The 20,890-nt window shown below is 45.1% G+C and overlaps 1 protein-coding gene across 5 annotated transcripts; it reads left to right on the top strand.

The window, feature by feature from the left end:
- The first annotated feature begins 148 nt into the window (after positions 1 to 148).
- GOSR2 (golgi SNAP receptor complex member 2) lies at positions 149 to 18,961 on the top strand. 5 transcript variants are annotated; one of them, XM_009190898.4, is made up of 7 exons: positions 150 to 272; positions 6,857 to 6,921; positions 8,418 to 8,526; positions 9,382 to 9,514; positions 12,646 to 12,786; positions 16,198 to 16,303; positions 18,150 to 18,961. In XM_009190898.4, exons 1-7 carry the CDS (start codon positions 244 to 246, stop codon positions 18,206 to 18,208), a joined length of 642 nt encoding a protein of 213 aa, XP_009189162.1. In that variant the 5' UTR covers positions 150 to 243; the 3' UTR covers positions 18,209 to 18,961. The 5 variants fall into 5 exon arrangements, with proteins under 5 accessions (XP_021784077.1, XP_009189162.1, XP_003913270.1 ...); XM_021928385.2 differs by lacking the exon at positions 12,646 to 12,786 and having other exon boundaries at positions 149 to 272; XM_003913221.5 differs by having other exon boundaries at positions 16,198 to 18,961.
- Positions 18,962 to 20,890: the final 1,929 nt, after the last annotated feature.

The following is a 20,890-nucleotide window of genomic DNA, read 5'->3' as shown; positions in this document are numbered from 1 at the left end:
TACACCTCCTTGCCCTTCACGTAAAGCCGAGCCTGTGATTACAATTATCCTTCCGTCGCAGGCCTCATTTCTCCTTCCCCTTCTCTCATCTCGCAACCACCGCTAGTAAGGCGCGCGTGCGGGCAGCCTTGGCCGGTAGGGGAGGGAGGGCCCTGCGACCGGAAACCGGAAACCGGAAGGGGGGCTGTGAGGACGTGTTCAGAGGAAGCCAGAGCCGGAGCAGTGGCCGGCCCGGCCGGCGACATGGAGCCGCTGTACCAGCAAACGCACAAGTGAGGGCCGGTTGGGGAGCGGGCAGGGGCTAGACGAGGATAGGCCAGATGAGGCTGGCTTCCGGGGCTGGGGCCTCGGACGTCCGCCAGGGTAGAGCTCGAGTTTTTCCGCCAGGGCACTGCTGGGGATGCCTCCGAAGTGCTTAATCCTTGGCGGGACGCCCAGGTCAGACACAGACAGTGGGTTCAGCCTGGGGCCTGGAGACGTGGGGCCGATGACTCCTGGGGTCTGCAAGTCCGTGACTACCTGCTGGGTAGACTGGGTGAAGGGAAAGTGGCACCTGCAGGTTATAAAACTATGTCCAGCACTTGTCAACTCGGTGCTCCTGGTTGGTAGAGCTCGAGAGGAGACACGGAGTAGGAGACACGGCCCCTGGCCGTAGGAGTGTACTGTTTAATTGGAGAGTCAAGGCACGTACGGGAAAATATTTTTATTCTTATTCGATTTATACTAAAGACCACGTTTTTATGGTACAAAGAAATTGCTGTCCACGTAGCATTCGCTGTTATTACTTGTTAATAGTATTTGGTTACAGGTTATCGCAGAGAAAGTCGAATTTTAATTTAGCTTCTCATGAGTTAAGTTCCTTGATAGTGTCCTTTATTCGCATCGTCCTGCACTTTTGGAACTTGCTGAGATATGTAGTTGAATATGGTAATGGGGCCATACTTAACCCTATTTTTGGGGGGAGGGGGCAGAAGTTTATGATTTTTACCCTGTTTTGGGGGGACGGAATTTTATGATTTTTATTTTTTATTGTAAAATATACACAACATAAGATTTACTGTTTTAACAATTTTTAAGTGTACAATTCAGTGACATTGGGTAGGTACACAACTTACATCACTGAGATCCATTTCCAGAACTTTTTCATCATCCCAGTGTGCCTGTTAATCAGTAGCACCTCGTTTCTTCCTTCCAGAGCACCTAGTAACCTCTGTTTTACTTCTCTCTATGAATTTACCTATTCTAGATACTTATAAGTGGAGTCATACAGAATTTGTCCTTTTGTATCAGGCTTATTTCACTTAATGTTTTCAGGGTTCATCTATATTGTAACCTGTTACCAGAATTTCATTCCGTTTTATGGCTGAATAATGTTCCGTTGTATGTATCTACCACATTTTGTTACCCACTCATCTGTTGATGGACACTTGGATGTTTCCACCATTGGGCTGTTGAGAATAATACTGCTATGAACTCTGGTGTAAAAGTATCTGTTTTAGATCCTCTTCTCAATTTATTGAGGTATATACCTGTCCTATTGAGAACTGTCAAACTTATGCTGTAGTTTTATTGATTAAAACACTTAAACTCACACTCCCAAGGCCTGGAAATGAAATGCCCTGAAGCATTAGGAGTAAGAGGGTGAAGATCCTCTTTCTCTTTCATTTTCTAAGTTTACGGGTTTCTTTTATTTTGACGATGAAGTGTTTCATTTGTGTGGGCGAAAATACAGAACCTACTTTGTAATGACAGAATTTACTTTTACACGGGGGAGCCCTGTTCTCACATAAACATTATAGGAAGGGACTTAAACTAGTCTGTGAGTAATTTAGAGAAAGAATGAAACGCAATTATGTTCATGTTACTAAGAAAGGGCAGATCTTTCACAATCCCGGGGCACAATGGGCATGGTGGTGCCTTGAAGTTAATCTGTTATGTATAGTCTTATCTAGTTAATTTAGTTAAAAGATGTTGCCAAGAAGGCCATGAGCCATTTTATATTCAAGAATAATTTTGTTTAGAGAGTCTTAGACTACCTGTTTTCAGTGCAGCTAATCTCAGAGAAAACTGCATGGCTCAGAAGAGGAATTCTAAGTGGTACCCCAAACAAGGTGTGTGGAGTGTAGATGAACTCTGTAGGCCTTCAACAATGCACCCTTGAACTCTAGCAGCTTGCCAGTTTTTTCTGTTAAGGGCCAGATAGTAAATATTACAGGCTCTGTTGGCTATGCAGTCTCTATAGTGACTGCTCTGCTGTTATATTGGGAAAACAGCCATAGACAATATATAAACTGATTGATGTACCTGTGTTCCAGTACAATTTTATTTATCAAAACAAGCAGTGGGCCAGCTTTGCCCCACAACTATTAGGCCCTCTGTTACCCCGACACTCATTAATTCATTAAATATTTATTGAGCACCTACTATGTGCTATGCACCATTCTCAGTGCTGGCAGCACAGCCCTGCCCTTGAGGAGTTTACTTTCTTTTATGCTGCAGTATCTGTCTTTCCTTTCAGAGTGGGAGTTCTGGTTCTAGACCTCCTTGCTTTGTTTTTCCTCATCTGTAGAATGGTATTGTAGTTTGGGCTGGTTAAACTGTAAGGCTCCTTTCAGTTCCATGATACAGAACTGGTGACTGAATGACTTTCACAGGAAACACGTGGAGTCCAGTGAGCACCAGCAATGAACTTTGGCAACTGCAGAAATTAGCGATTATAGCTGAGTTGACACAACAGTAGCTAAACGTATTAATTTTACTGGAACTTTGAACCCAGTTTGTGGTTATCTCTTACCATGTCCCTGAATACATTGAATACATTGGAATTGGATTGACATTTTAAAGTTACTTGAAAACTCCTGAATCTACTTGAACAGCGAATGAGTGAAAATAAAAGATGAAAAACAGAATAAACATATTACACTTAAATGTTTACTTTAGGTAAACTTTATAGAGGAGCTAATAGCCAAGCTTCTGTTTTTGAGATCCCAGTGGTTGTAAAGGCGACCACATTTGTCCCGTATGTAGTCCAAGATCAGTCTCCTGTCCTGGATGTTATCATATGTCCAGGAAACAAGAAGCACTACATTTAACAAGCTCCCCAGGTGGTTTTGATGAACAGGTGGGCTTAAGAACTGTTACCTTATCTCAAGACCATTTTTTTTTTTCCTGAGCAGCTGGGCTTAAGAACTATTACCTTATCTCAAGACCATGTTTTTCCTTGATAGATTTTGCCCTTTAATGAGCAAAATGTAAAGGCAAAGTGAGTGAAATGAAAATGACCAGATTAGGCCGGGCGCGGTGGCTCAAGCCTGTAATCCCAGCACTTTGGGAGGCCGAGACGGGCGGATCACGAGGTCAGGAGATCGAGACCATCCTGGCTAAAATGGTGAAACCCCGTCTCTACTAAAAAAATACAAAAAACTAGCCAGGTGAGGGGGCGGGCGCCTGTAGTCCCAGCTACTCGGGAGGCTGAGGCAGGAGAATGGCCTGAACCCGGGAGGCGGAGCTTGCAGTGAGCTGAGATCCGGCCACCGCACTCCAGCCTGGGTGACAGAGCGAGACTCCGTCTCAAAAAAAAAAAAAAAGACCAGATTGTTGCCATTACTTTTAAGTAAAGTTAACACCAAACTTACATGATGCTGTATAGATTACATAGCGTTTTCACATTCACAGTGGTCAGAGGCAGCCTGGATGTAAAGTGGATGTTATGGGGTGGTGGGGGGTGGTGAGTAGTTTCATGAACTTTTAAAAAGCACTTCTATTAAAAAATTCTTCCTAGATCTTCTGTAAACCTTTTTAAAAGACAGCTACAGTGACCCTGGCTTATTTGCTACCATTTCTCTGCTTTGTTATATTATCGCCCAAGCCCACCATGGACCCCATGCTAGAGAGGGCATTCCTTATGGCCATGCTCCCAGGTCTTGCTTGTGTATCACGTGTTTCTTATTGACTTCCAGCGTGTTGTGTTGTCAGAATTCCCAGTTCAGTTTGAGACAGATTTTGCACTTGGCATATTAGTAGTTCCCACCTTGCCATTCATACTTGGCTTTGTTGTTTCACATTTATCTTTTCTTAGCATGAAATGTAGCGACTGGAATTGTATTATTAGCTACATCTTCTCTAATTGGTTCAAAGCAAATAGAGATTTGATGGGAAAAGTCAGTGGATTATGGGCCTGTACAAAAGTGGTTTGATGAACATCCCTGCCATTTACATCTCCTCAAGGTATCCCAGAAGCTCTCTAGGATACATTCCTCAAAGTGCTGGGTCATAGGATGGGCACATGCTGTATTCTACTAGTTATTGTCAGAAAGCATTTAAAGTGTTTTACCAATTTACAATCCTACCAGCTGGGTATGAGAGTTCTAGTTTCCCTATTTCCTTATTAATGCATATGTTCCCAAACTTTAAAATATTTGTCAGTTTGACGGGCTAAAGAAATGTGATCTCAGTGCTTTTCATTTGTGTTTTCCTAGTTGAGTGTCATTTTGTGTATTGATTGACCATTTGGGTTTTCTTTCCTGTCATTTGCCCTTTCTTCTTTTTTTAAAAAAAAAAATGCCTTGTTGGACTTTTCCTATTGATTTGTAACAATTCTTTGTATATTTTCTGCACATCAATCCTTTGTTATCTGCTGCAGATACCCTCCAGTCTGTGCTGTTCATTTACTTGTTTATTTTGTGGCTTTGGTGTACAGAAGTTTTTTATTTTAATGTTGTCAGATGTATCTGTCTTTTTCTTTGTGGTTTGTGGGTTTTGTGGGGGCAGGTAGTTTTTGGATTTTGTCTTATTTAAGAAATCCTTCTGTAACCCAAGGTCATTTATGCATGCCTGTATTTTCTTCAGAAAGTTTGAAAGCTCTGCTTTTTCCAGATAGGTTTTAAGTGAGCTTGAGTTTATTTTTATGTATTACCCGAGGTGTCCTTTTTCTGTACAGATAACAAACCGGAGCTGTTGGCATTTATTGTAGTCCCTTCTTTCAAAAGCTCCCAAATACGTGGAGCTGTGTCTGCGCTCTTTCTTTCCTCTTGGGCCAGCTGTAGGGTTTGCCTTTCCTTGTCCATCTGTGCCTGCACTGCCGCCATCTTGTTTCCATTGTTATAGTCATAATGGCTGGTTGGACAAGTCGTTCCTCCCCCTCCTTCTTCAGAGTGGTCTTGGCTATTCTTGGCCTCCCCACTTTTTATTATGTCACTGTTCGTGTTGATAATATTATGAACTTTCAGATTTTTCTATTAAATCAGCATTGAAAATTTACCTCACAGCCTGCGTCAGGACTTCCTTAGAGTCCTAATTCTCCTTTCCATCCCCGTTACCCTCCGGTCCCCTATACCCGTTCCCTTGTTTGCCCTGCTTCAGATGTCGGCTACCTCAGGCTGCATTCCTACATCCACCCCCATACCTCCACACCCCCGCATCATCCCGGAATATCCCGGACTGACTTTCCAGAAGCAACGGTCTGGTCTTGGACTCTAGCAGTGATTTCTAGTTGCTTCTCAGGGCCACAGGTCTTGCCTAGGAGCACCCTGGGGAGTCATTTCACAGCTCGCCCGGCTTCTTTTGGTGCCCAAGGGCATGTCTGGAGGCCACAGGGAAGCCCTGGTAAAGACTGGGCACCAGCTGAAGCCGAAGTTGGGTGCCTGGCTGGCACTGGTAAATTTGGAGTCCTGGTTTGCAGTGCTCATGATGGAGACTGGTTGCTGACCTTTCCTCCAGCGTTGGGGATGATGTGAGAGTCCAGCAGGCTCCCTACATGTGGGCCCTAACTTGGGGAACCTCCACTGTGAGCACCAGGAAGTGGACGGTGGGGCCAGCATAAGCAGTATCCCAAGGACTGATCATGGAGGACCACTAGGAAGGGGGTCCTGAGGCTGTCCTTGGCCAGGCCCTGGAAAGCCTCCAGAGAGTGTTACCCAGATCCGGGGTACAGTGTTGCATTTCCAAATGAGATGGCAGTTCCTTCTTTCCTTGATATTGTCAGGGGAAGATGTTTACCAAACAGGAGGTCCCTGTCTTTCAGGGTCTTCCTTTGACTGGTTTCCTCCAGTGAGTCACTTCACCGTCCTCTTCCTCTGACCCGATTCTCTTTCAAGCAGCCCTCTCTGCTTGTAATCCACATGTCTCGTATGAATTTTTGCATATCAATTTTCTCTATCTTCCTTCACCAAATGATGTCTCCCTTCTTCACAGTGATGCTCAGAACTCTCTCCGTCCACAAAACTTACCTGGTTTCTTTTTCTCAGCCCCGCCCCTCTGTCTGCTTGCCTGTGACACCACTGTGCAGAGCTGCCCCTCTTTCTGTTTGTTTATACTTATGTGTATTGCTTTTCTTGTGAATCTTCCCAGGGCTTGTTCATGTCTGTCCAGCCTGTCATTCCTAATTATGTTGTTTCTCAAGGACAAGGATTATATCTCCCTTGCTCTTTGACTCTTCCTAGTACAGGCCAGTGCTTAGCACATTAGGTCATAGAACAGAGAGTAGGATTGGCTGGGTCCGGTTCGAGGTTTATCACTGGCTGTGTGACCTTGAACAAGTTACATAAGCTTTCTGGGCTTCAGTTTTATTTATAAAATGAGGATGATAATAGTACTTTCCTCATAGGGTTATTGACTTGGCAGAGTCTTTTGGATATGGTAAGCACCCATAATCTGCCTATCAGTGTTATTATTAGTAGTTAAGATATTAGAAACCATGCCAAAACGTGGGACCTAAAGTGCCACATACAAATTTTACAGTTCAGTGATGCTGTCAATTTAAATCAGTTACATGTTGGCATCAGAAACATTGTCTTTTCTGACTGAAGCGCTGTTGATTACTCCTGTCTCACTCATTTCCTCCCTCTTCCTTTGATAGGCAGGTCCACGAGATCCAGTCTCGCATGGGACGCCTGGAGACGGCAGACAAGCAGTCTGTGCAGAGTGAGTAATTAACTGTGGAGACCAGAGTCCTTTCTCTGATGACAGGGTGCTAATGGGCTGGGTTTCCTGACTGCACTCTGCCTCGGGGGCTTAATGATTCAGCGTGGAATGAGTTTTGTTGTTAGGGTGGACAGAAAAACCCTATGGCAAAATCACTGATTTCCCTGAGTGTGCCCTTTGGAATCCCACAAGTCTTATCCCCCATTACCCCTCCACTCAACCTGACATGGCCCTATGGGAATGGAAGCGCTTGCCTCCATCTGTCTTAATCTAATTACCTAGTCCTTAGAGGAATGTACTCCATAAAAATTCAGAGATGTTTAACTGGAATTGGCCATTTCTTCTGAGCTGAGAACTGTGGCTTTTTAGGAGGATTATTCAGAAACGAACAGCAATATTAATTAGTTTAGTTCCCACAGCATGGTTTCTTTTGAGAAGCATGCTGGATTTTTGTTTTTTTTCGTGGTTTTTTTTTTTTTTTTCTATTCTAAGGAAAGATGTTTTTTCTGAGTCAGTCATATGGACACCACCTGCGGGGGCTGCCTACCCACCCCACTGCTGGGCTCCCTCTGGACCCATTCCTCCTGTTCTCTCACGTCTCCTTTCACAGCTTCAAAAGCAGCTCTGTTCTTGGTTCTGTGCCCCACCTTGTTCTAATCTCAACTGTCTTTGTTTACTGTGGGCGCAAAGGCCTAGGAAGGGGCAGTGTCACTGCTGTCACTTCTTTATGGGGCAAGAAGCAGTCTGGATGCTTTCTTTTGTGCACAGTTTAGCTTTTTTGTTCATTGGACTTTGTTTGCCTTCTCAGCAATCTCGTTACATGATTAGAAATGGAAAGAGGTCATTTTGACTGTCTTATCGAAAGGGATAAGGAAAATAACCGTATTTATCATATCTCTTTACCTCTGTGGATTCTTTCCTGGGCCTTTCCTATTGATATTTGGTCTATTTTGGGGATGTCAACGTTGCTCAGCCCACCCATTCTTACAGAAAGCCTTAAGGGAGCTCTCCTCTGTATGTTTCACATACTAATCTTCCCCTTCCTTTATGCTTTTTTTTTTTAAGTAAAAAAAAAAAACAAACTCATTACTATAGGGAATTCAACTGGCAGTCTTTTTACTAGGTATTTATAATCCACGTCTGAGAAATCCAAAGGAAAAGACCTATATCAGAAAATTTAGCTTAAAGTATTTATTTGTACAACCTTTGCATGTTTATTTTCTAAAGGTAGGAAATTTATTTCTACAGATCTACCTTCAGCTTTTTAAAAAAATTGGCATTGTTGTGTCATTAACAACTATATACATGTACTTTTTTCAAAACAACATTTACGGCATAATTTGAATTTTTTCTGTTATTCATTAGTGTATACATTTTTCTCCTTTTGAAATATGTAGTTCTAGTTTATTGGATATTGAAAAAAAAATCTGTAATTTATTCTAATTTAAGTTCACTATCTCTTTTCCAGCAATTATTCTTTTTTCTTTTTTGTACAGTAGTAGAAAACGAAATCCAAGCAAGCATAGACCAGATATTCAGCCGTCTAGAACGTCTGGAGATTTTGTCCAGCAAGGAGCCCCCTAACAAAAGGCAAAATGCCAAACTGTAAGTGCTGACCTCTGACATGGCACTGCTACTCCAGGCCCGGCAAGACAGGCGTTTCTCCTGGGGGGGAGGCGATAGAATATTCTGAAAACCCACGTACATGTTGAAAAACTACGACTACGCAAAGAAAAAGCCCCCCCAAAGGGCACAGTTGTATCTGAGTGATGCTCCTCAAAATAAATAGCCTGTGAGGTTTGTGACTCAGAAACCTTGTGACCTCTTTGGTGTCATTTTGAAATTTTGCCTCCAGTTCTGTTTTTCTGACTAGACCCATAGCCACCTGAAGCCTAATGTTGCCATGGAGTTTTGTTCTGCTCTTTGGTTCCTGCTGGGTTCTTCTTGGGTTGAAATGAAAAATCACTTGAATCAGTCCACCCATAATGAAATGCTGATCTAATGTTTGATACTCCACCATGAAATTAAAATGAAACCACCTTTGCCACTCCACCCCCAGTGCCTGTTTCCAAAAGTTTTATGAAACTTTGTGGATGCTTTACCTCAAAGATGCCCTTGGGCTTCTTCCAGGAGAGCGATATAATCCATAGAAGGTCAAGAAGAGGTCAGCGAGCCTGCTTCCTGTCCCCTGTTCCCTGTCATGCATCCAGAATCAGAGAGCAACAGATTCTGAAGTAAAGCTGCCAGAAACTTGTGTGCTACCATCTCACTTTAACCACACGTTACTTCTTTACTTTCAACATCATTGATCAAAATCAGATCTTGTGGTGGTGGGGTATAGCGTGGGGTGGTGTAGGGAGAAGTAAGGAAATGCCGTCTTTCCTGAATACAAAGCCTGGCCCCCTGAGACTCTGCTGCCCTGAGTTTCTGGAATTTAATCTCTCTCTCCATCAATTCCAGTCGGGTCGACCAGTTAAAGTATGATGTCCAGCACCTGCAGACTGCGCTCAGAAACTTCCAGCATCGGCGCCATGCAAGGGAGCAGCAGGAGAGACAGCGAGAAGAGCTTCTGTCTCGAACCTTCACCACTAACGTAAGCCAGGCCTGCGGTGAGGGTCGGCCTGCATTTGACAGATTGCGGGGGCTGGAGTTCAGATCTCTGAGCGCCATCTGTTTTGGGGGTATCTGAAGAAGACTGGTGATGAGGAAACCAACTGGAAATGATGGGAACTTTGTGCATTGCCACAGAGACTAGACCTCGACAGAGAATCCCTTTTTCTAAGACAAAAACCTGAAGAGGAAGCAGTTAAATTGAAGGGGAATAGGCAGAGGTGAAAATTACCTGGTTGGACTGGTCTGAGACAGAAAGGTGGAAGTTCACATAGTGGAAACGTTTTTCTGATCAGATAGAGACAGATGATTAGAACTTAGGCCATTTGTAGAGAAGGCAGTATTTCAAAGCTGCCTGCGGGCAGTTGCCGTTGTGCCGAGTATGTGTGTGGTTCCAGTGTCAGGTGCATTAAAATGTTTTTGCCCCTAGTCTGAGCAGCAATTTGGAGGAATTTGTTAACAGATGTGTAGGGTTAGACGGACTGCTTGCCTGAGTCTGTCTGAAAATGTGTTGGTGTGCATGTTTGATTTCTCAGAACCCATTGTCCCTGCCCTTTAGTCTTAACCAGATCATTTCCTGCACGTGGCTGTAGAACAGACTGGTCTTTTCTGTGTCCTGCATAATATATTCCACTAAGTGAAGTGTGCTTTGGCTTTTTGTATTTTGTTTTTTACAGAGGATTATTTTCTAAAGAGATGTTAGCTTTCTAAGCCTGTTGTTAAAATTCACATCATTTCCCGCTTTGTAGATGTTTAACCCTCAATGCTGCATCCTTGCTTTGCAATAAATTTCCCCAAGTGTTTCAGGCTCTGCCAACGTTGTTTTGCTTCCCCAGACTAAGCAGTCAAGTCACAGTGTTTAACAGTTCAAAAATTTAATGAACTATAAGACACACTAAAAGATGTTTGGATTTTAGATCGTTAATAATGTAGTATTCAGGCCTTTTTTAGACCAGGGATGATCGCTTAGGATTATTTTGATTTTTGCTAGCCTGGTGTGATGCTGTGCATACAGTCAGTTCTTAATAAACATTGACTTGCCAAATGAAACTTCTTCCTGGTCATTCTACCATCTGGAGCTATAATACATTTTTCTGAGAGATAATGGCCCATCAGCCATACTGTTTTAGATGGGAGGGTAAGAAAGATTTGTATGTAAATGGCATTTCGTAAGTGTTTGTCAAATTACTGAAGAGAAGTCTCTAACTGAGTCTTTCAAACACCAGCGTCTTTTGACGCACTGGGCATTAGCTGCATGCAGAACACTGATTAATTCAGGCACTAGGAGTAAAGCACATGATGAAATTAAAAGACCTGACACCTACGTGTGAGGAGCTCCCCTGTTAGCAGGGGCAGTTGAAAATGCACGTGTACAAAATGATTCCAAATCTGAGCAGCAAAGAAACAGTGGCATAACCTTTTTTTTTTTTCTGACAGTTGAAACTGGGATTTAGGTGGTAAAAACAGCACTAGTAGGACGGGGCACAATGGCACACACCTGTGATCCCAGCACTTTGGGAGACCAAGGCAGCAGATTGTTCAGGAGTTCACCATCCTGGGTGACATGGTGAGACCTTGTCTCTACAGAAAGTATAAAAATTAGCCGGGCACGGTGGCATGAGCCTGTGGTACCAGCTACTCGGGAGGCTGAAGTGAGAGGATCACTTAAGCCTGGTAGGTCAAGGCTGCGCTCTATCCTGGGTGACAGAGTGAGACCCTGTCTCAAAAAAAACGTGAAACAAACCCCAGCACTACTTGGCAGGAGAGTTTGTGATTGGCAGAAAAGAGAAGGGAACACTCTCACAACTGGTAAGGACTTGGCTCCTGTCTGTAGTCCACTTTCAGTGCAGAAGTAGAGCCACCAGGATGGGTGTTGGTGTTTCTCTCTACAGTATGGGTAACAGGGCAGGCCGTGCGCTCAGTACCCAGATTCCCACCTCCACTGGACTTCTTACCAGCTCTGTGATCTTGGACAAGTTATTCTACCTTTCTGGGCAGTTTTTCATCTATAAAATGGGGAGGCCTATGGACAGATTGCTTGAGCGCAGGAGTTCGAGACCAGCCTGAGCAACATGGTGAAACCCTGTCTCTACCAAAAGTAAAAAAAAGAAAGAAAGGGCCGGGCGCGGTGGCTCAAGCCTGTAATCCCAGCACTTTGGGAGGCCGAGATGGGCAGATCACGAGGTCAGGAGATCGAGACCATCCTGGCTAACACGGTGAAACCCCGTCTCTACTAAAAAATACAAAAAACTAGCCGGGCGAGGTGGCGGGCGCCTGTAGTCCCAGCTACTCGGGAGGCTGAGACAGGAGAATGGCGGGAACCCGGGAGGCGGAGCTTGCAGTGAGCTGAGATCCGGCCACAGCACTCCAGCCTGGGCAACAGAGCGAGACTCCGTCTCAAAAAAAAAAAAAAAAAAAGAAAAGAAAGAAAGAAAAATACTGGGCATGGTAGCATGCACCTGTGGTCCCACTGCTCAGAAGGCTGAGGTGGGAGAATCACTGAGTCCAGGAGGCTAAGGTTGCAGTGAGCTGAGATCATGCCACTGCACTCCACCCTGCGTGACAGAGGGAGACCGTGTCTCAAAAAAAAAAAAAAAAATATATATATATATATGTAGAAAATGCAGAAGCACAGCCTCCTCTATCCTTAGTTAACCCTCAGTCTACTTGGAGAGGTAAACTATAGATAAAATAGCTAAAGGACACGAGCAAACATTTAACATTGCATTAAGGGGAAGCCAAGGAAAGGAACATTTGGGACAAGCTAGGTTAGTGAGTAGTCAGAGAAAGCCTTTAGGAGACACCCAATGAGGTCTTGAAGGAATGGCTTTTCCTAAGAGGAGACAGTGATACAGAGACAAGTATCGTTGGAATTAATGTTATTTGTGGAGTGGAACTCATTTGGAGAGTGACAGATCTGAGGAAGTTCCTCTTCTGTGTGGACAGAGGCCACCCCAGGCCTTTGCTTGGCTTTTTCTTATCTGTTAGGGTCCGCTGATTCTTGCACCGCCGCTCTGGCTGTTCTGGCTTGGCCTTGACCAAAAGACAGAGCAGTCAGACCCCAGGAGCTGACTGACAAGCAAAGTTAATCAAGTGCCTGTGTTTCTTTCACAGGACTCTGACACCACCATACCAATGGACGAATCACTGCAGTTTAACTCCTCCCTCCAGAAAGTTCACCACGGCATGGATGACCTCATTTTAGATGGGCACAATATTTTAGATGGACTGAGGACCCAGAGACTGACCTTGAAGGTGGGGTCCCTGCTGGGGGACAGGGAGAAGGCCTCTTGTTTTAGCCTCATCCAATAGTTTAGTAACTGTGTTTATATTTTGATTACGTGTCCTCAAAATTGTGATATTTTGATGACAAGACAGAGCACTTGCGTTTGGGATCCTTTCTGTTGGAGTTGAGTTACTGTGAGCCTGAAAGTACCCAGTTCCTTTGCCAGTGCTTGAAACAAACCATGAAGTGGCCTCTCTTATTATCCAGGTCTTTTCCCATTTACTGAACTTATCATGAAAGTGAGTGCTACTACGAGGGGTCCAATCACAGGCTGAGAAATTGTGTTACAGAATCTACTCTTGGAAGAATGAAGACGTGGCTGTCCTTTGGTACCTCACTTTAAGGTGGCTTTCCCTTAGGACCCCTACTGTGGACTGCCTTATAACTAAAACCTTTTGTATTTCAGTAACTGAATCCCCACCGTGCAGTGTTAGGGCTGCCTCGTTGTTTGCAGTAGATTAGAGCTTTAGAAGCTTCTAGAGCTTCTAAAACCCATGCTGGTGATCCCAGCGACTCTTCACTCCCTAGCCTCAGGTATTCCTAGAAGCCCTGACCAGTTGGCACTGCTGAGACTCCAGCCCCTGGGAGTGGTTTACAGAAACATTACACAGACTCTGATGTCAGTCATGATGTTTCAGCCTCTGCCCTTTTCCTGTATCAACCCTGATGGATAATAGGGCGTGGGTTCTGTGTGTTATCAGGGTGTGGTCCCCTGTGAATGAAGCACTCCCAGCCACTGAGCTGTGAGAAACAGTCACTCGGAAGTGTGAGCTTTATCTTAGTTTTTGTTGGACCATGTTGAGCCTGTCAGCTCCACAGGACTTCAGTGCGTTTCTGAACAGTCCCTGCCATCTCTACAGGGGAGAAGGTCAGGCAAGCTGCAAGTGACACTCGCCTCCTGCTGACAGTTGCAGTGTCTCAGATGGCCTGGAAGGGTGGTCTCCAACAGCCTGCTGGGCACTCCCCTTTCATGAGAGCCACCTGTGGTGAACTGAACTGATACGTGTTGATTAGTCTGCCCTTTCTTTAGAAAACTGCTACTCTCCTTTTCATATCTCAGAAAAACAGTAGAGGCCTTTTAGGAACAAACTCCATGTCACATGATGAAGAGCCAGTGGGGGTTAGAGCTTCCTGTTAAGGCACATGCAGCTTCCCACTGAAGTCTGGCAGCACTGGGGCGTCTGCACACCTCCTGGCACCCACACTGATTCCAGAGGGGAAGCCTGTGAGGTGGCTGGGGGTTGAGACTTGAGGTTTCTAATCACTTTCCTCTGCACACCTGTGGCTACCTGGTGTTTGTCTCTTGATTCCCTTCATCCACTTCCCACCCTATCTCTGTCAGGGATTTTCCACCTACGCCATTCGAAAGGAACATAGGAGAGGGCATGAAGGGGCTAGGCCGAAGCACTCTGAAGACTGGGGCCAATTTGTGGCTGAAAATGAACACATGTTTTGAAATTTATGGTCCTTTTCAAGTGATTTAGAAGGTTGATCCTTAGTCTCATACGGTGATGAAATAATCTGTGTTCAGAGCTAAGCAGGACTTGAAGAGTCTGATTGTATTCTCTCTTGGGAAAAAAATACATTTCTCTGATCTCTGAAGGCAGTGAAGTTTGACTTGTAATTTCTCGGGCTAAGGCTTGTTAGTTGCTGTCTGGGCAGAATGTAGATTTTGGATTCCTGTCCATGATGCCTAATGTTGATCTCACTTTCCTTGCTTCTCTCAGTTGCTCATTAATGTGTATTTATTTAAAAAAAAAAAAAAAAAAGATATGGGGCATGAGGTTAGATGCCATTCATACAAGTTGCAGTGGGTGATGTGTGCTGAGTGACTTGGGGTCTGCCCCGGCATTCACTTATACTTGTTACTTACTAAGAAATTGAATGTGCTTTAGGCTGAAAATTAGAAAGCAGTAGGGAAGGACAGGCTGGATGGTTTGTGTTTTGGTTTAGGAATAAAATGCCCTTTTGTTTCGGTGGTGGGTGATGCCATTTACAGAAGGGTTTTAGGTCATTGTGTTGGTGTCTTTCTGTCTTTCCCACTTCAGACCCTCTTGTAAATATGGACTTGACCCACCCATTGTACTCAGAAGAAACCTCAAAGATTCTGCTCTACAAAGTAAATGGGTTGGTATCAAGGATTATTGGAACTAGAGAGCCGAGGACAAGTTTTTTGATGTTGCCTTCTTTTTTTAGTATAAATATTCTAATTTTAAGTATTTTTGTTGAGATGTAATTTACAGACAGTAAGGTGTACAGATCATATTTTTACAGTTCAGTGAATTTGGGCAAATGTGTCAACCTTTGTAACTCACAATCCCATCAAGGCCTGGACCATTTTCATTACCTCTGAAAGATCCCTCAGACCCCTTCCCAGTCTGTTGACCCCTCTGCCCCAGGCAATCACTGTTGTGATTTATTTCACCATAGATGAGGTTTGCTTGTTATTGAGCTTCATATAAAGGTATTCAAACTACTATTTTCTGTGTGACTTCTTCTTCCCAGTTATGTTTCAAGGTTCATTCACGTTGTTACCTATTTAATTCCACGTTGGTAGTCAGGTACTTTTTATTGCAAAGCAGTATTCCATTGGTGCAGGTATACCATAATTTGTTCATTCATCTTGTAATTAATGATACCATTGTTTTCAGTATGTATTTATTTATGTATTTTTTTGAGACAGGGCCTCGCTCTGCCACCCAGGCTGGAGTGCAGTGGTATGATCTTGGCTTACTGCAGCCTCGAACTCCTGGGCTCAAGTGATTCTGTCACCTTAGCCTCCCAAGTAGCTAGAGCCACAGGTGCATACCACCTTACCTGGATAACTTAGAAAGCGTCTTCACTACATGCCCAGGCTGATCTTGAACTCCTGGCCTCAAGTAATCCTCCTACCCACCCCTCCCAAAGTGCTGGGGTTACAGGGATGAGTCACTGTGCCTGGCCTGTTTGCAGTTTTTAGATATTTTCCTATTTTTTTTCTAGAAGCTTTAATTGTGGCTTTAGCTTTTATGTTTAATTCTATGACCCATCTCAAATTAATTTTTATATATAATGTGAATTGAGGTTCAGTTTTTACATACATATCTATAAGAGAGATACATATATATAAAGTACATATCTATGATATTATATAGCCAGTCGTTCCAGCACCATTTGTGGAAAAGCCTTTTCTTTCCACTTTGCTTTGCTCTGGTACCTTGATCAGAAATCAGTCAACCACATGAGAGTGGCTCTATTTCTGGCGGATACTGCTTTCTGTGTATTCTGGCTGTGACCAAGAGAATGTCTGTTGGCAGAGCTCCGTCTCCTGATGCCATTCCCCCACCTTGGTAAAGCGACTTGATGGTTTTTTTTTTTTTTTCTCTTTTCTTCTGCCCCAGGGGACTCAGAAGAAGATCCTTGACATTGCCAACATGCTGGGCTTGTCCAACACAGTGATGCGGCTCATCGAGAAGCGGGCTTTCCAGGACAAGTACTTTATGATTGGCGGGATGCTGCTGACCTGTGTGGTCATGTTCCTCGTGGTGCAGTACCTGACATGAGCCAGCCACACTGAGTGGCTGAACAACATTCCCACGGCCTGCAAGTGTGTGTGCGTGAAAGAGAGAGGGGGGCCCAGAGGCCACCTTTTGAAATGTGTGCCTGTCTGAACTGTGAAGACACTTGGGAGTGATTGTGATCTAATTTCCAACCTGCTCTGTTTTCTGTGACATCTTGGAGGGGGAGCTAGTGCCACCACCATACGCGGTGCTTAGGAAATGAAAGAAGTCCCAGGTCTGTCTCTCTCACTCTTGCTGTCACTGGGGGAGGGAAAGAATGGCTTTGGTGGCTTTGTTCACACAACTGATGCGTGCCCTGGGAAGGTGTCCACAGTGAGCCCTGCGTGCAGGACTGTCCACACGGTTCACACCTTGTCACCATCTGGCCTTTCTGGCTCCTGATAGGCTGGAGCAAAAGTGAAAAGGAGAGGAAAGAAGCCTCCTTTTCTTACAGCCATTATATTAAATAGTAGGTCGATTCACATGCTCCTAGCCACCTCCCCTGTACTCCAGTGACATGTAGATGACTAACTGTCAATACTTGACACCCTTCCCTGGAAGCAGCTACCTAGGGGAAACAAGATGCTATTGCCGATAACAAGATTTTCCACACTGCAGTTGGGTGTTTCTCCTTTCTGAAGTGAGGCCAGTGTTATTCCCTGGCCGTGTTCAGTCTTGACCCTAGTCACTGATTTTTTCTAGTTGTTAATAGAGTGGTTGGCTTTTAAGGTTCAGAGATTGGGGCTTGGCACCTGTGCCCAGGCCTTGTGGGCCTTTGCCCCTTAGAAAGTAGCTGTAGGCAAAGATTTGTGATTTTCCAGTTACAGTCTCAGCTCTAGTTTTAGTATCTCTAATTCTTTGGTTCCCTTCTCTTCCCTGAAATATATTAGCACCTGCCAGCCAGGCCCCCATTTTACCCAGCCAGTGTGGGCAGATGCCACCGTGGAGACATCTGTAGTGTGTATATCCTTGTAACACTCTGTTTTCGGGGAGTATGATCTTTTTCCTTCTCTGACCAGCCCTGGATTCAGGCCGTACTAATGCCAGCTGTCTTGTGGAATTTAGTATAAAGCCAGTCTGTCTTGAAGTCCATCTAACGTGATTAATCACTGAAAGTCCCAGAAAGACCTAGTTAGTGTATTTTCTCATTTACCACAGGCCTTGCCAACCCTACCAGCCCTGGGCACAGTAGCTTCATGGCAAGACATAAAATGACACTCAAAATCCTTCAGAACTGGAAACCTGCTCAGTATTAACCCCACCTTTGGTTGTCCTGCCCCACCTGCTATGTTAGCTTCTTGTTGCTTGAACTGTCTTCTGTCTTATTTCCCTTCTCTTCTGTGTTCCTCTTCACCTCCCTTGCTCCCCTTCCTCCCGCTCTGTAGTCATGTTGGTCTTTTCAGGCACGTCTGTGGCATAGCTCCCCTTTGGTAAGTTTTCTTAATTGTCACAGATTAACTGAGGTTCCTGGATGGTGATTTCACACTTTTGGTCGGATGAAATCTCCATTGTTCCTACCCCTCTGGGCCAGACGGCCGTAGGTTTCCAAGGAAGGAGGGATCTTTGACTCCTAAAATGGGTTGGGACCCTGCCAGAGCTAAAGCAGTGACTGGAGGAGGGTGGACTGAGGCGTTGCGGCATCTTTAGACCTGTATCTGTCCAACCCTGGGGATTCACGTTGACATTTCCATTACACCCAGCACTGCTGCGGTGCCAGGGACCTAGCACGGGCCTCTTGGTAATCCATAAAATGGATTCTGAGACTACGATAGCATGGCTGTCCTGTCCCCCAGGCACCCAAGGATCCTGCCAGACAGCACACTTTGGAGGAAGGTCTGCAGGGAGCAGCTGAGCCATTTGTTCATGAACTCTGGGAGGCAGAAGTCCCCGCACCCATCATGCGTGGACCGATAGGACGTCTTTTCATGGTGTGCACCAGTGCTTTCCACATTTGACTAGTTGGCTTTGATGAACTCTCATGCTGCACCTTCAGAGCCAGTTCTCTAGTTTGGGATAAAAATTGCAGAGGTGCATTTTGGGTCTTTACCACCTGGAGCTGGTGGACAGCAGCCAGTGTGTCTGGACATCCAGGAGCGTTGAGACTACATGTCACATAACCACTTTTCACACATCTGCTTTTGGTGCCTGGTGAAAAATAGACCTTGGCCTCACAATGTGACTGTTTCCGCCACCTCAGAGTGTAGGGATGGGTCCAGGCCAGTGAAGGAGCACCCTCTAGTGGAGGCGGGGGTGAATTCTTATGTCGAGCTGATGCAAGAATCTCTAGTAGCCAGCCTGTGTGACCTTGTACACGAGTTTGGTGTGCCTATTGTGATTTAAAACAGGTGGGTTATCAAGAGGAACTTGGGATCTCTTTATTACGTGGACATTTACTTCAGGGGGGACCGTTGTAAGAAAAGCGAAACTCCAAGATCAAGTAAGTGAGGTGAGTCTTAAATTTTTTAGAAGATTTCACTGAGGAGTTCTGTCCACCCTTTGCCCTAATGAATTTGAATGGGTTTAATTTGCGAATTTGGATTTAGACCCATTGTTTTTGAAGCACATCAGCTGAATAAAGTTGAGGTTTATTTTACTTAGAAAATCACATTTTGTAACGGAATTTGATACTCATTTTTATAACTAATGGCCCCCCTTTTTTATGTTTCTAGACCAGAGATTCTCAAACACTACTCCATGGCCAGGGGCTGGGCTGGCTGCTTCAGAAGCAGTGGGGAAACTTTTTAAAATTACATATTCCTGGGGCCTGCCCTAGATCTGAATTAGAACCTTTTTTAAGTCTCTAAGGTGATTTTACTTATTATTATTATTTTTTGAGACAGAGTCTCGCTTGTTGCCCAGGCTGGAGTGCAGTGGCGCAATCTTGGCTCAGTGCAACCTCTGCCTCCCGGGTTCAAGTGATCCTCGTGCCTCAGCCTCCTGAGTAGCTAGAACTGCAAGCGTGTGCCACCATACTTGGCTAATTTGTGTGTGTGTGTGTGTGTGTGTGTGTGTGTGTGTGTGTGTGTATTTTTAGTAGAGACGGGGTTTTACTGTGTTTACCAGATTGGTCTTAAACTCCTGACCTCGAGTGATCTGCCCGCTTCGACCTCCCAGAGTTCTGAGGTTACAGGTATTAGCCACCGTACCCAGCCTCTAAGGTGATTCTGATGTGTGTCTTTTGGAACCACTGTCTCCTAGACGGAAAGCTTCTGTCTTAAAGATGATCACATTTGAAAAAAAACGCTGAACTGGCTCAGCGTACACTGTGTAAAGAGCAAAACTTGTCAAGTCCAAAATAAATTCTTATTGTTTATATCCTACCTTAATCCAAAAAGATTTGAGGAGACTTTGAGGAAATAACTGGAACAATGAGATACAAAGAAGTGAGGCACAAGAACAAATCAAGTCGGTGTAGAATGTCAACACAGGAAAAGGAACTCAGACGTTCTAATGCCCTAAGAAATGTTCTGGGGAACCCCTAATTTGACTACTGTCTCAGCGTGGGGGCGGGGGTGACATTTGCTCAAGGGAAAGCCCAGGCGCTTCCTAAACGGCTTGCCTGTAGGCCTTACCGGAAGTCAGACGGGGTTTTTCCTGGCTCCATCCCTGCCAATCTGAAACCCTCTCACTCCAGATGTGCTCCATCATTTATCCTCATTGTGCAGACAAGGGCTGAGCTGTGGTTACTCTCTGAAGGCCTCACAGGGAGTCCGGGAGGAGCTGCTCCCTCATCTAGCTTGGAACCGCAGGCCCACTTAACCTCCCACACTTCCCGTGGGGTGCTCTGCTGGGGTCTGAGAGCTGTGCAGGGGACCGAGACAGTGCAGCCTGCTGGCAGGAAGTACAGAGCTATAAGGTGTTTGGTGCAGACCTTTCAGATGGTACAGGGCAGGTTCTCTGTTGGGAAATAATTTCCTAACTGGAAGGGGAGGGAATCTGAAGTGAAAGTTGTCCTCAGGCCTTGCCCCTAGGGGGCAGCATAGCCCTTTCCTTCCTTCCTTCCTTCCTCCCTTCCTTCCTCCCTCCTCCCTCCCTCCTTTTTTTTTTTTGGAGACAATCTCGTTCTCTTGCCCAGGCTGGAGTGCAATGGTGTACTCGGCTCACTGCAACCTCCTGGGTTCAAGCAATTCTCCTGTTTCAGCCTCTGGAGTAGTTGAGATGACAGGTGACTGCCACCATGCCCGGCTAATTTTTGTGTTAGTAGAAACGGGGTTTCTCCATATTGGGCAGGCTGGTCTCGAACTCCTGACTTCAGGTGATCCACCCACCTTAGCCTCCCAAAGTGCTGGGATTACCGGCATGAGCCACCGTGGCCGGCCATAATTTTTGACTTTCTAAGGAGTCTCCTGTGAGGTTGAGGTTGAGAACTACGGCTGTCAGTCTGTAAATGGGGTCTTATTCCTGTTCAGCTGGAAAGACAAGATCTACTCGTGAAACAGCCGAGGTTGAGGGTGATAGTTTAGGGCGGCCATTGCGGTGGGGGCAGTAACCAGGAAGAGCTTTCTGTGAGAGGGCGAGGTGGTGGGTGTGTGAA

This window comes from Papio anubis, chromosome 17, assembly GCF_008728515.1.
Source record: "Papio anubis isolate 15944 chromosome 17, Panubis1.0, whole genome shotgun sequence".
Classification (NCBI taxonomy): domain Eukaryota; kingdom Metazoa; phylum Chordata; class Mammalia; order Primates; family Cercopithecidae; genus Papio; species Papio anubis.
Note: the sequence above shows the minus strand (reverse complement) of the source record. Positions and strands in the feature narration are given on the sequence as shown.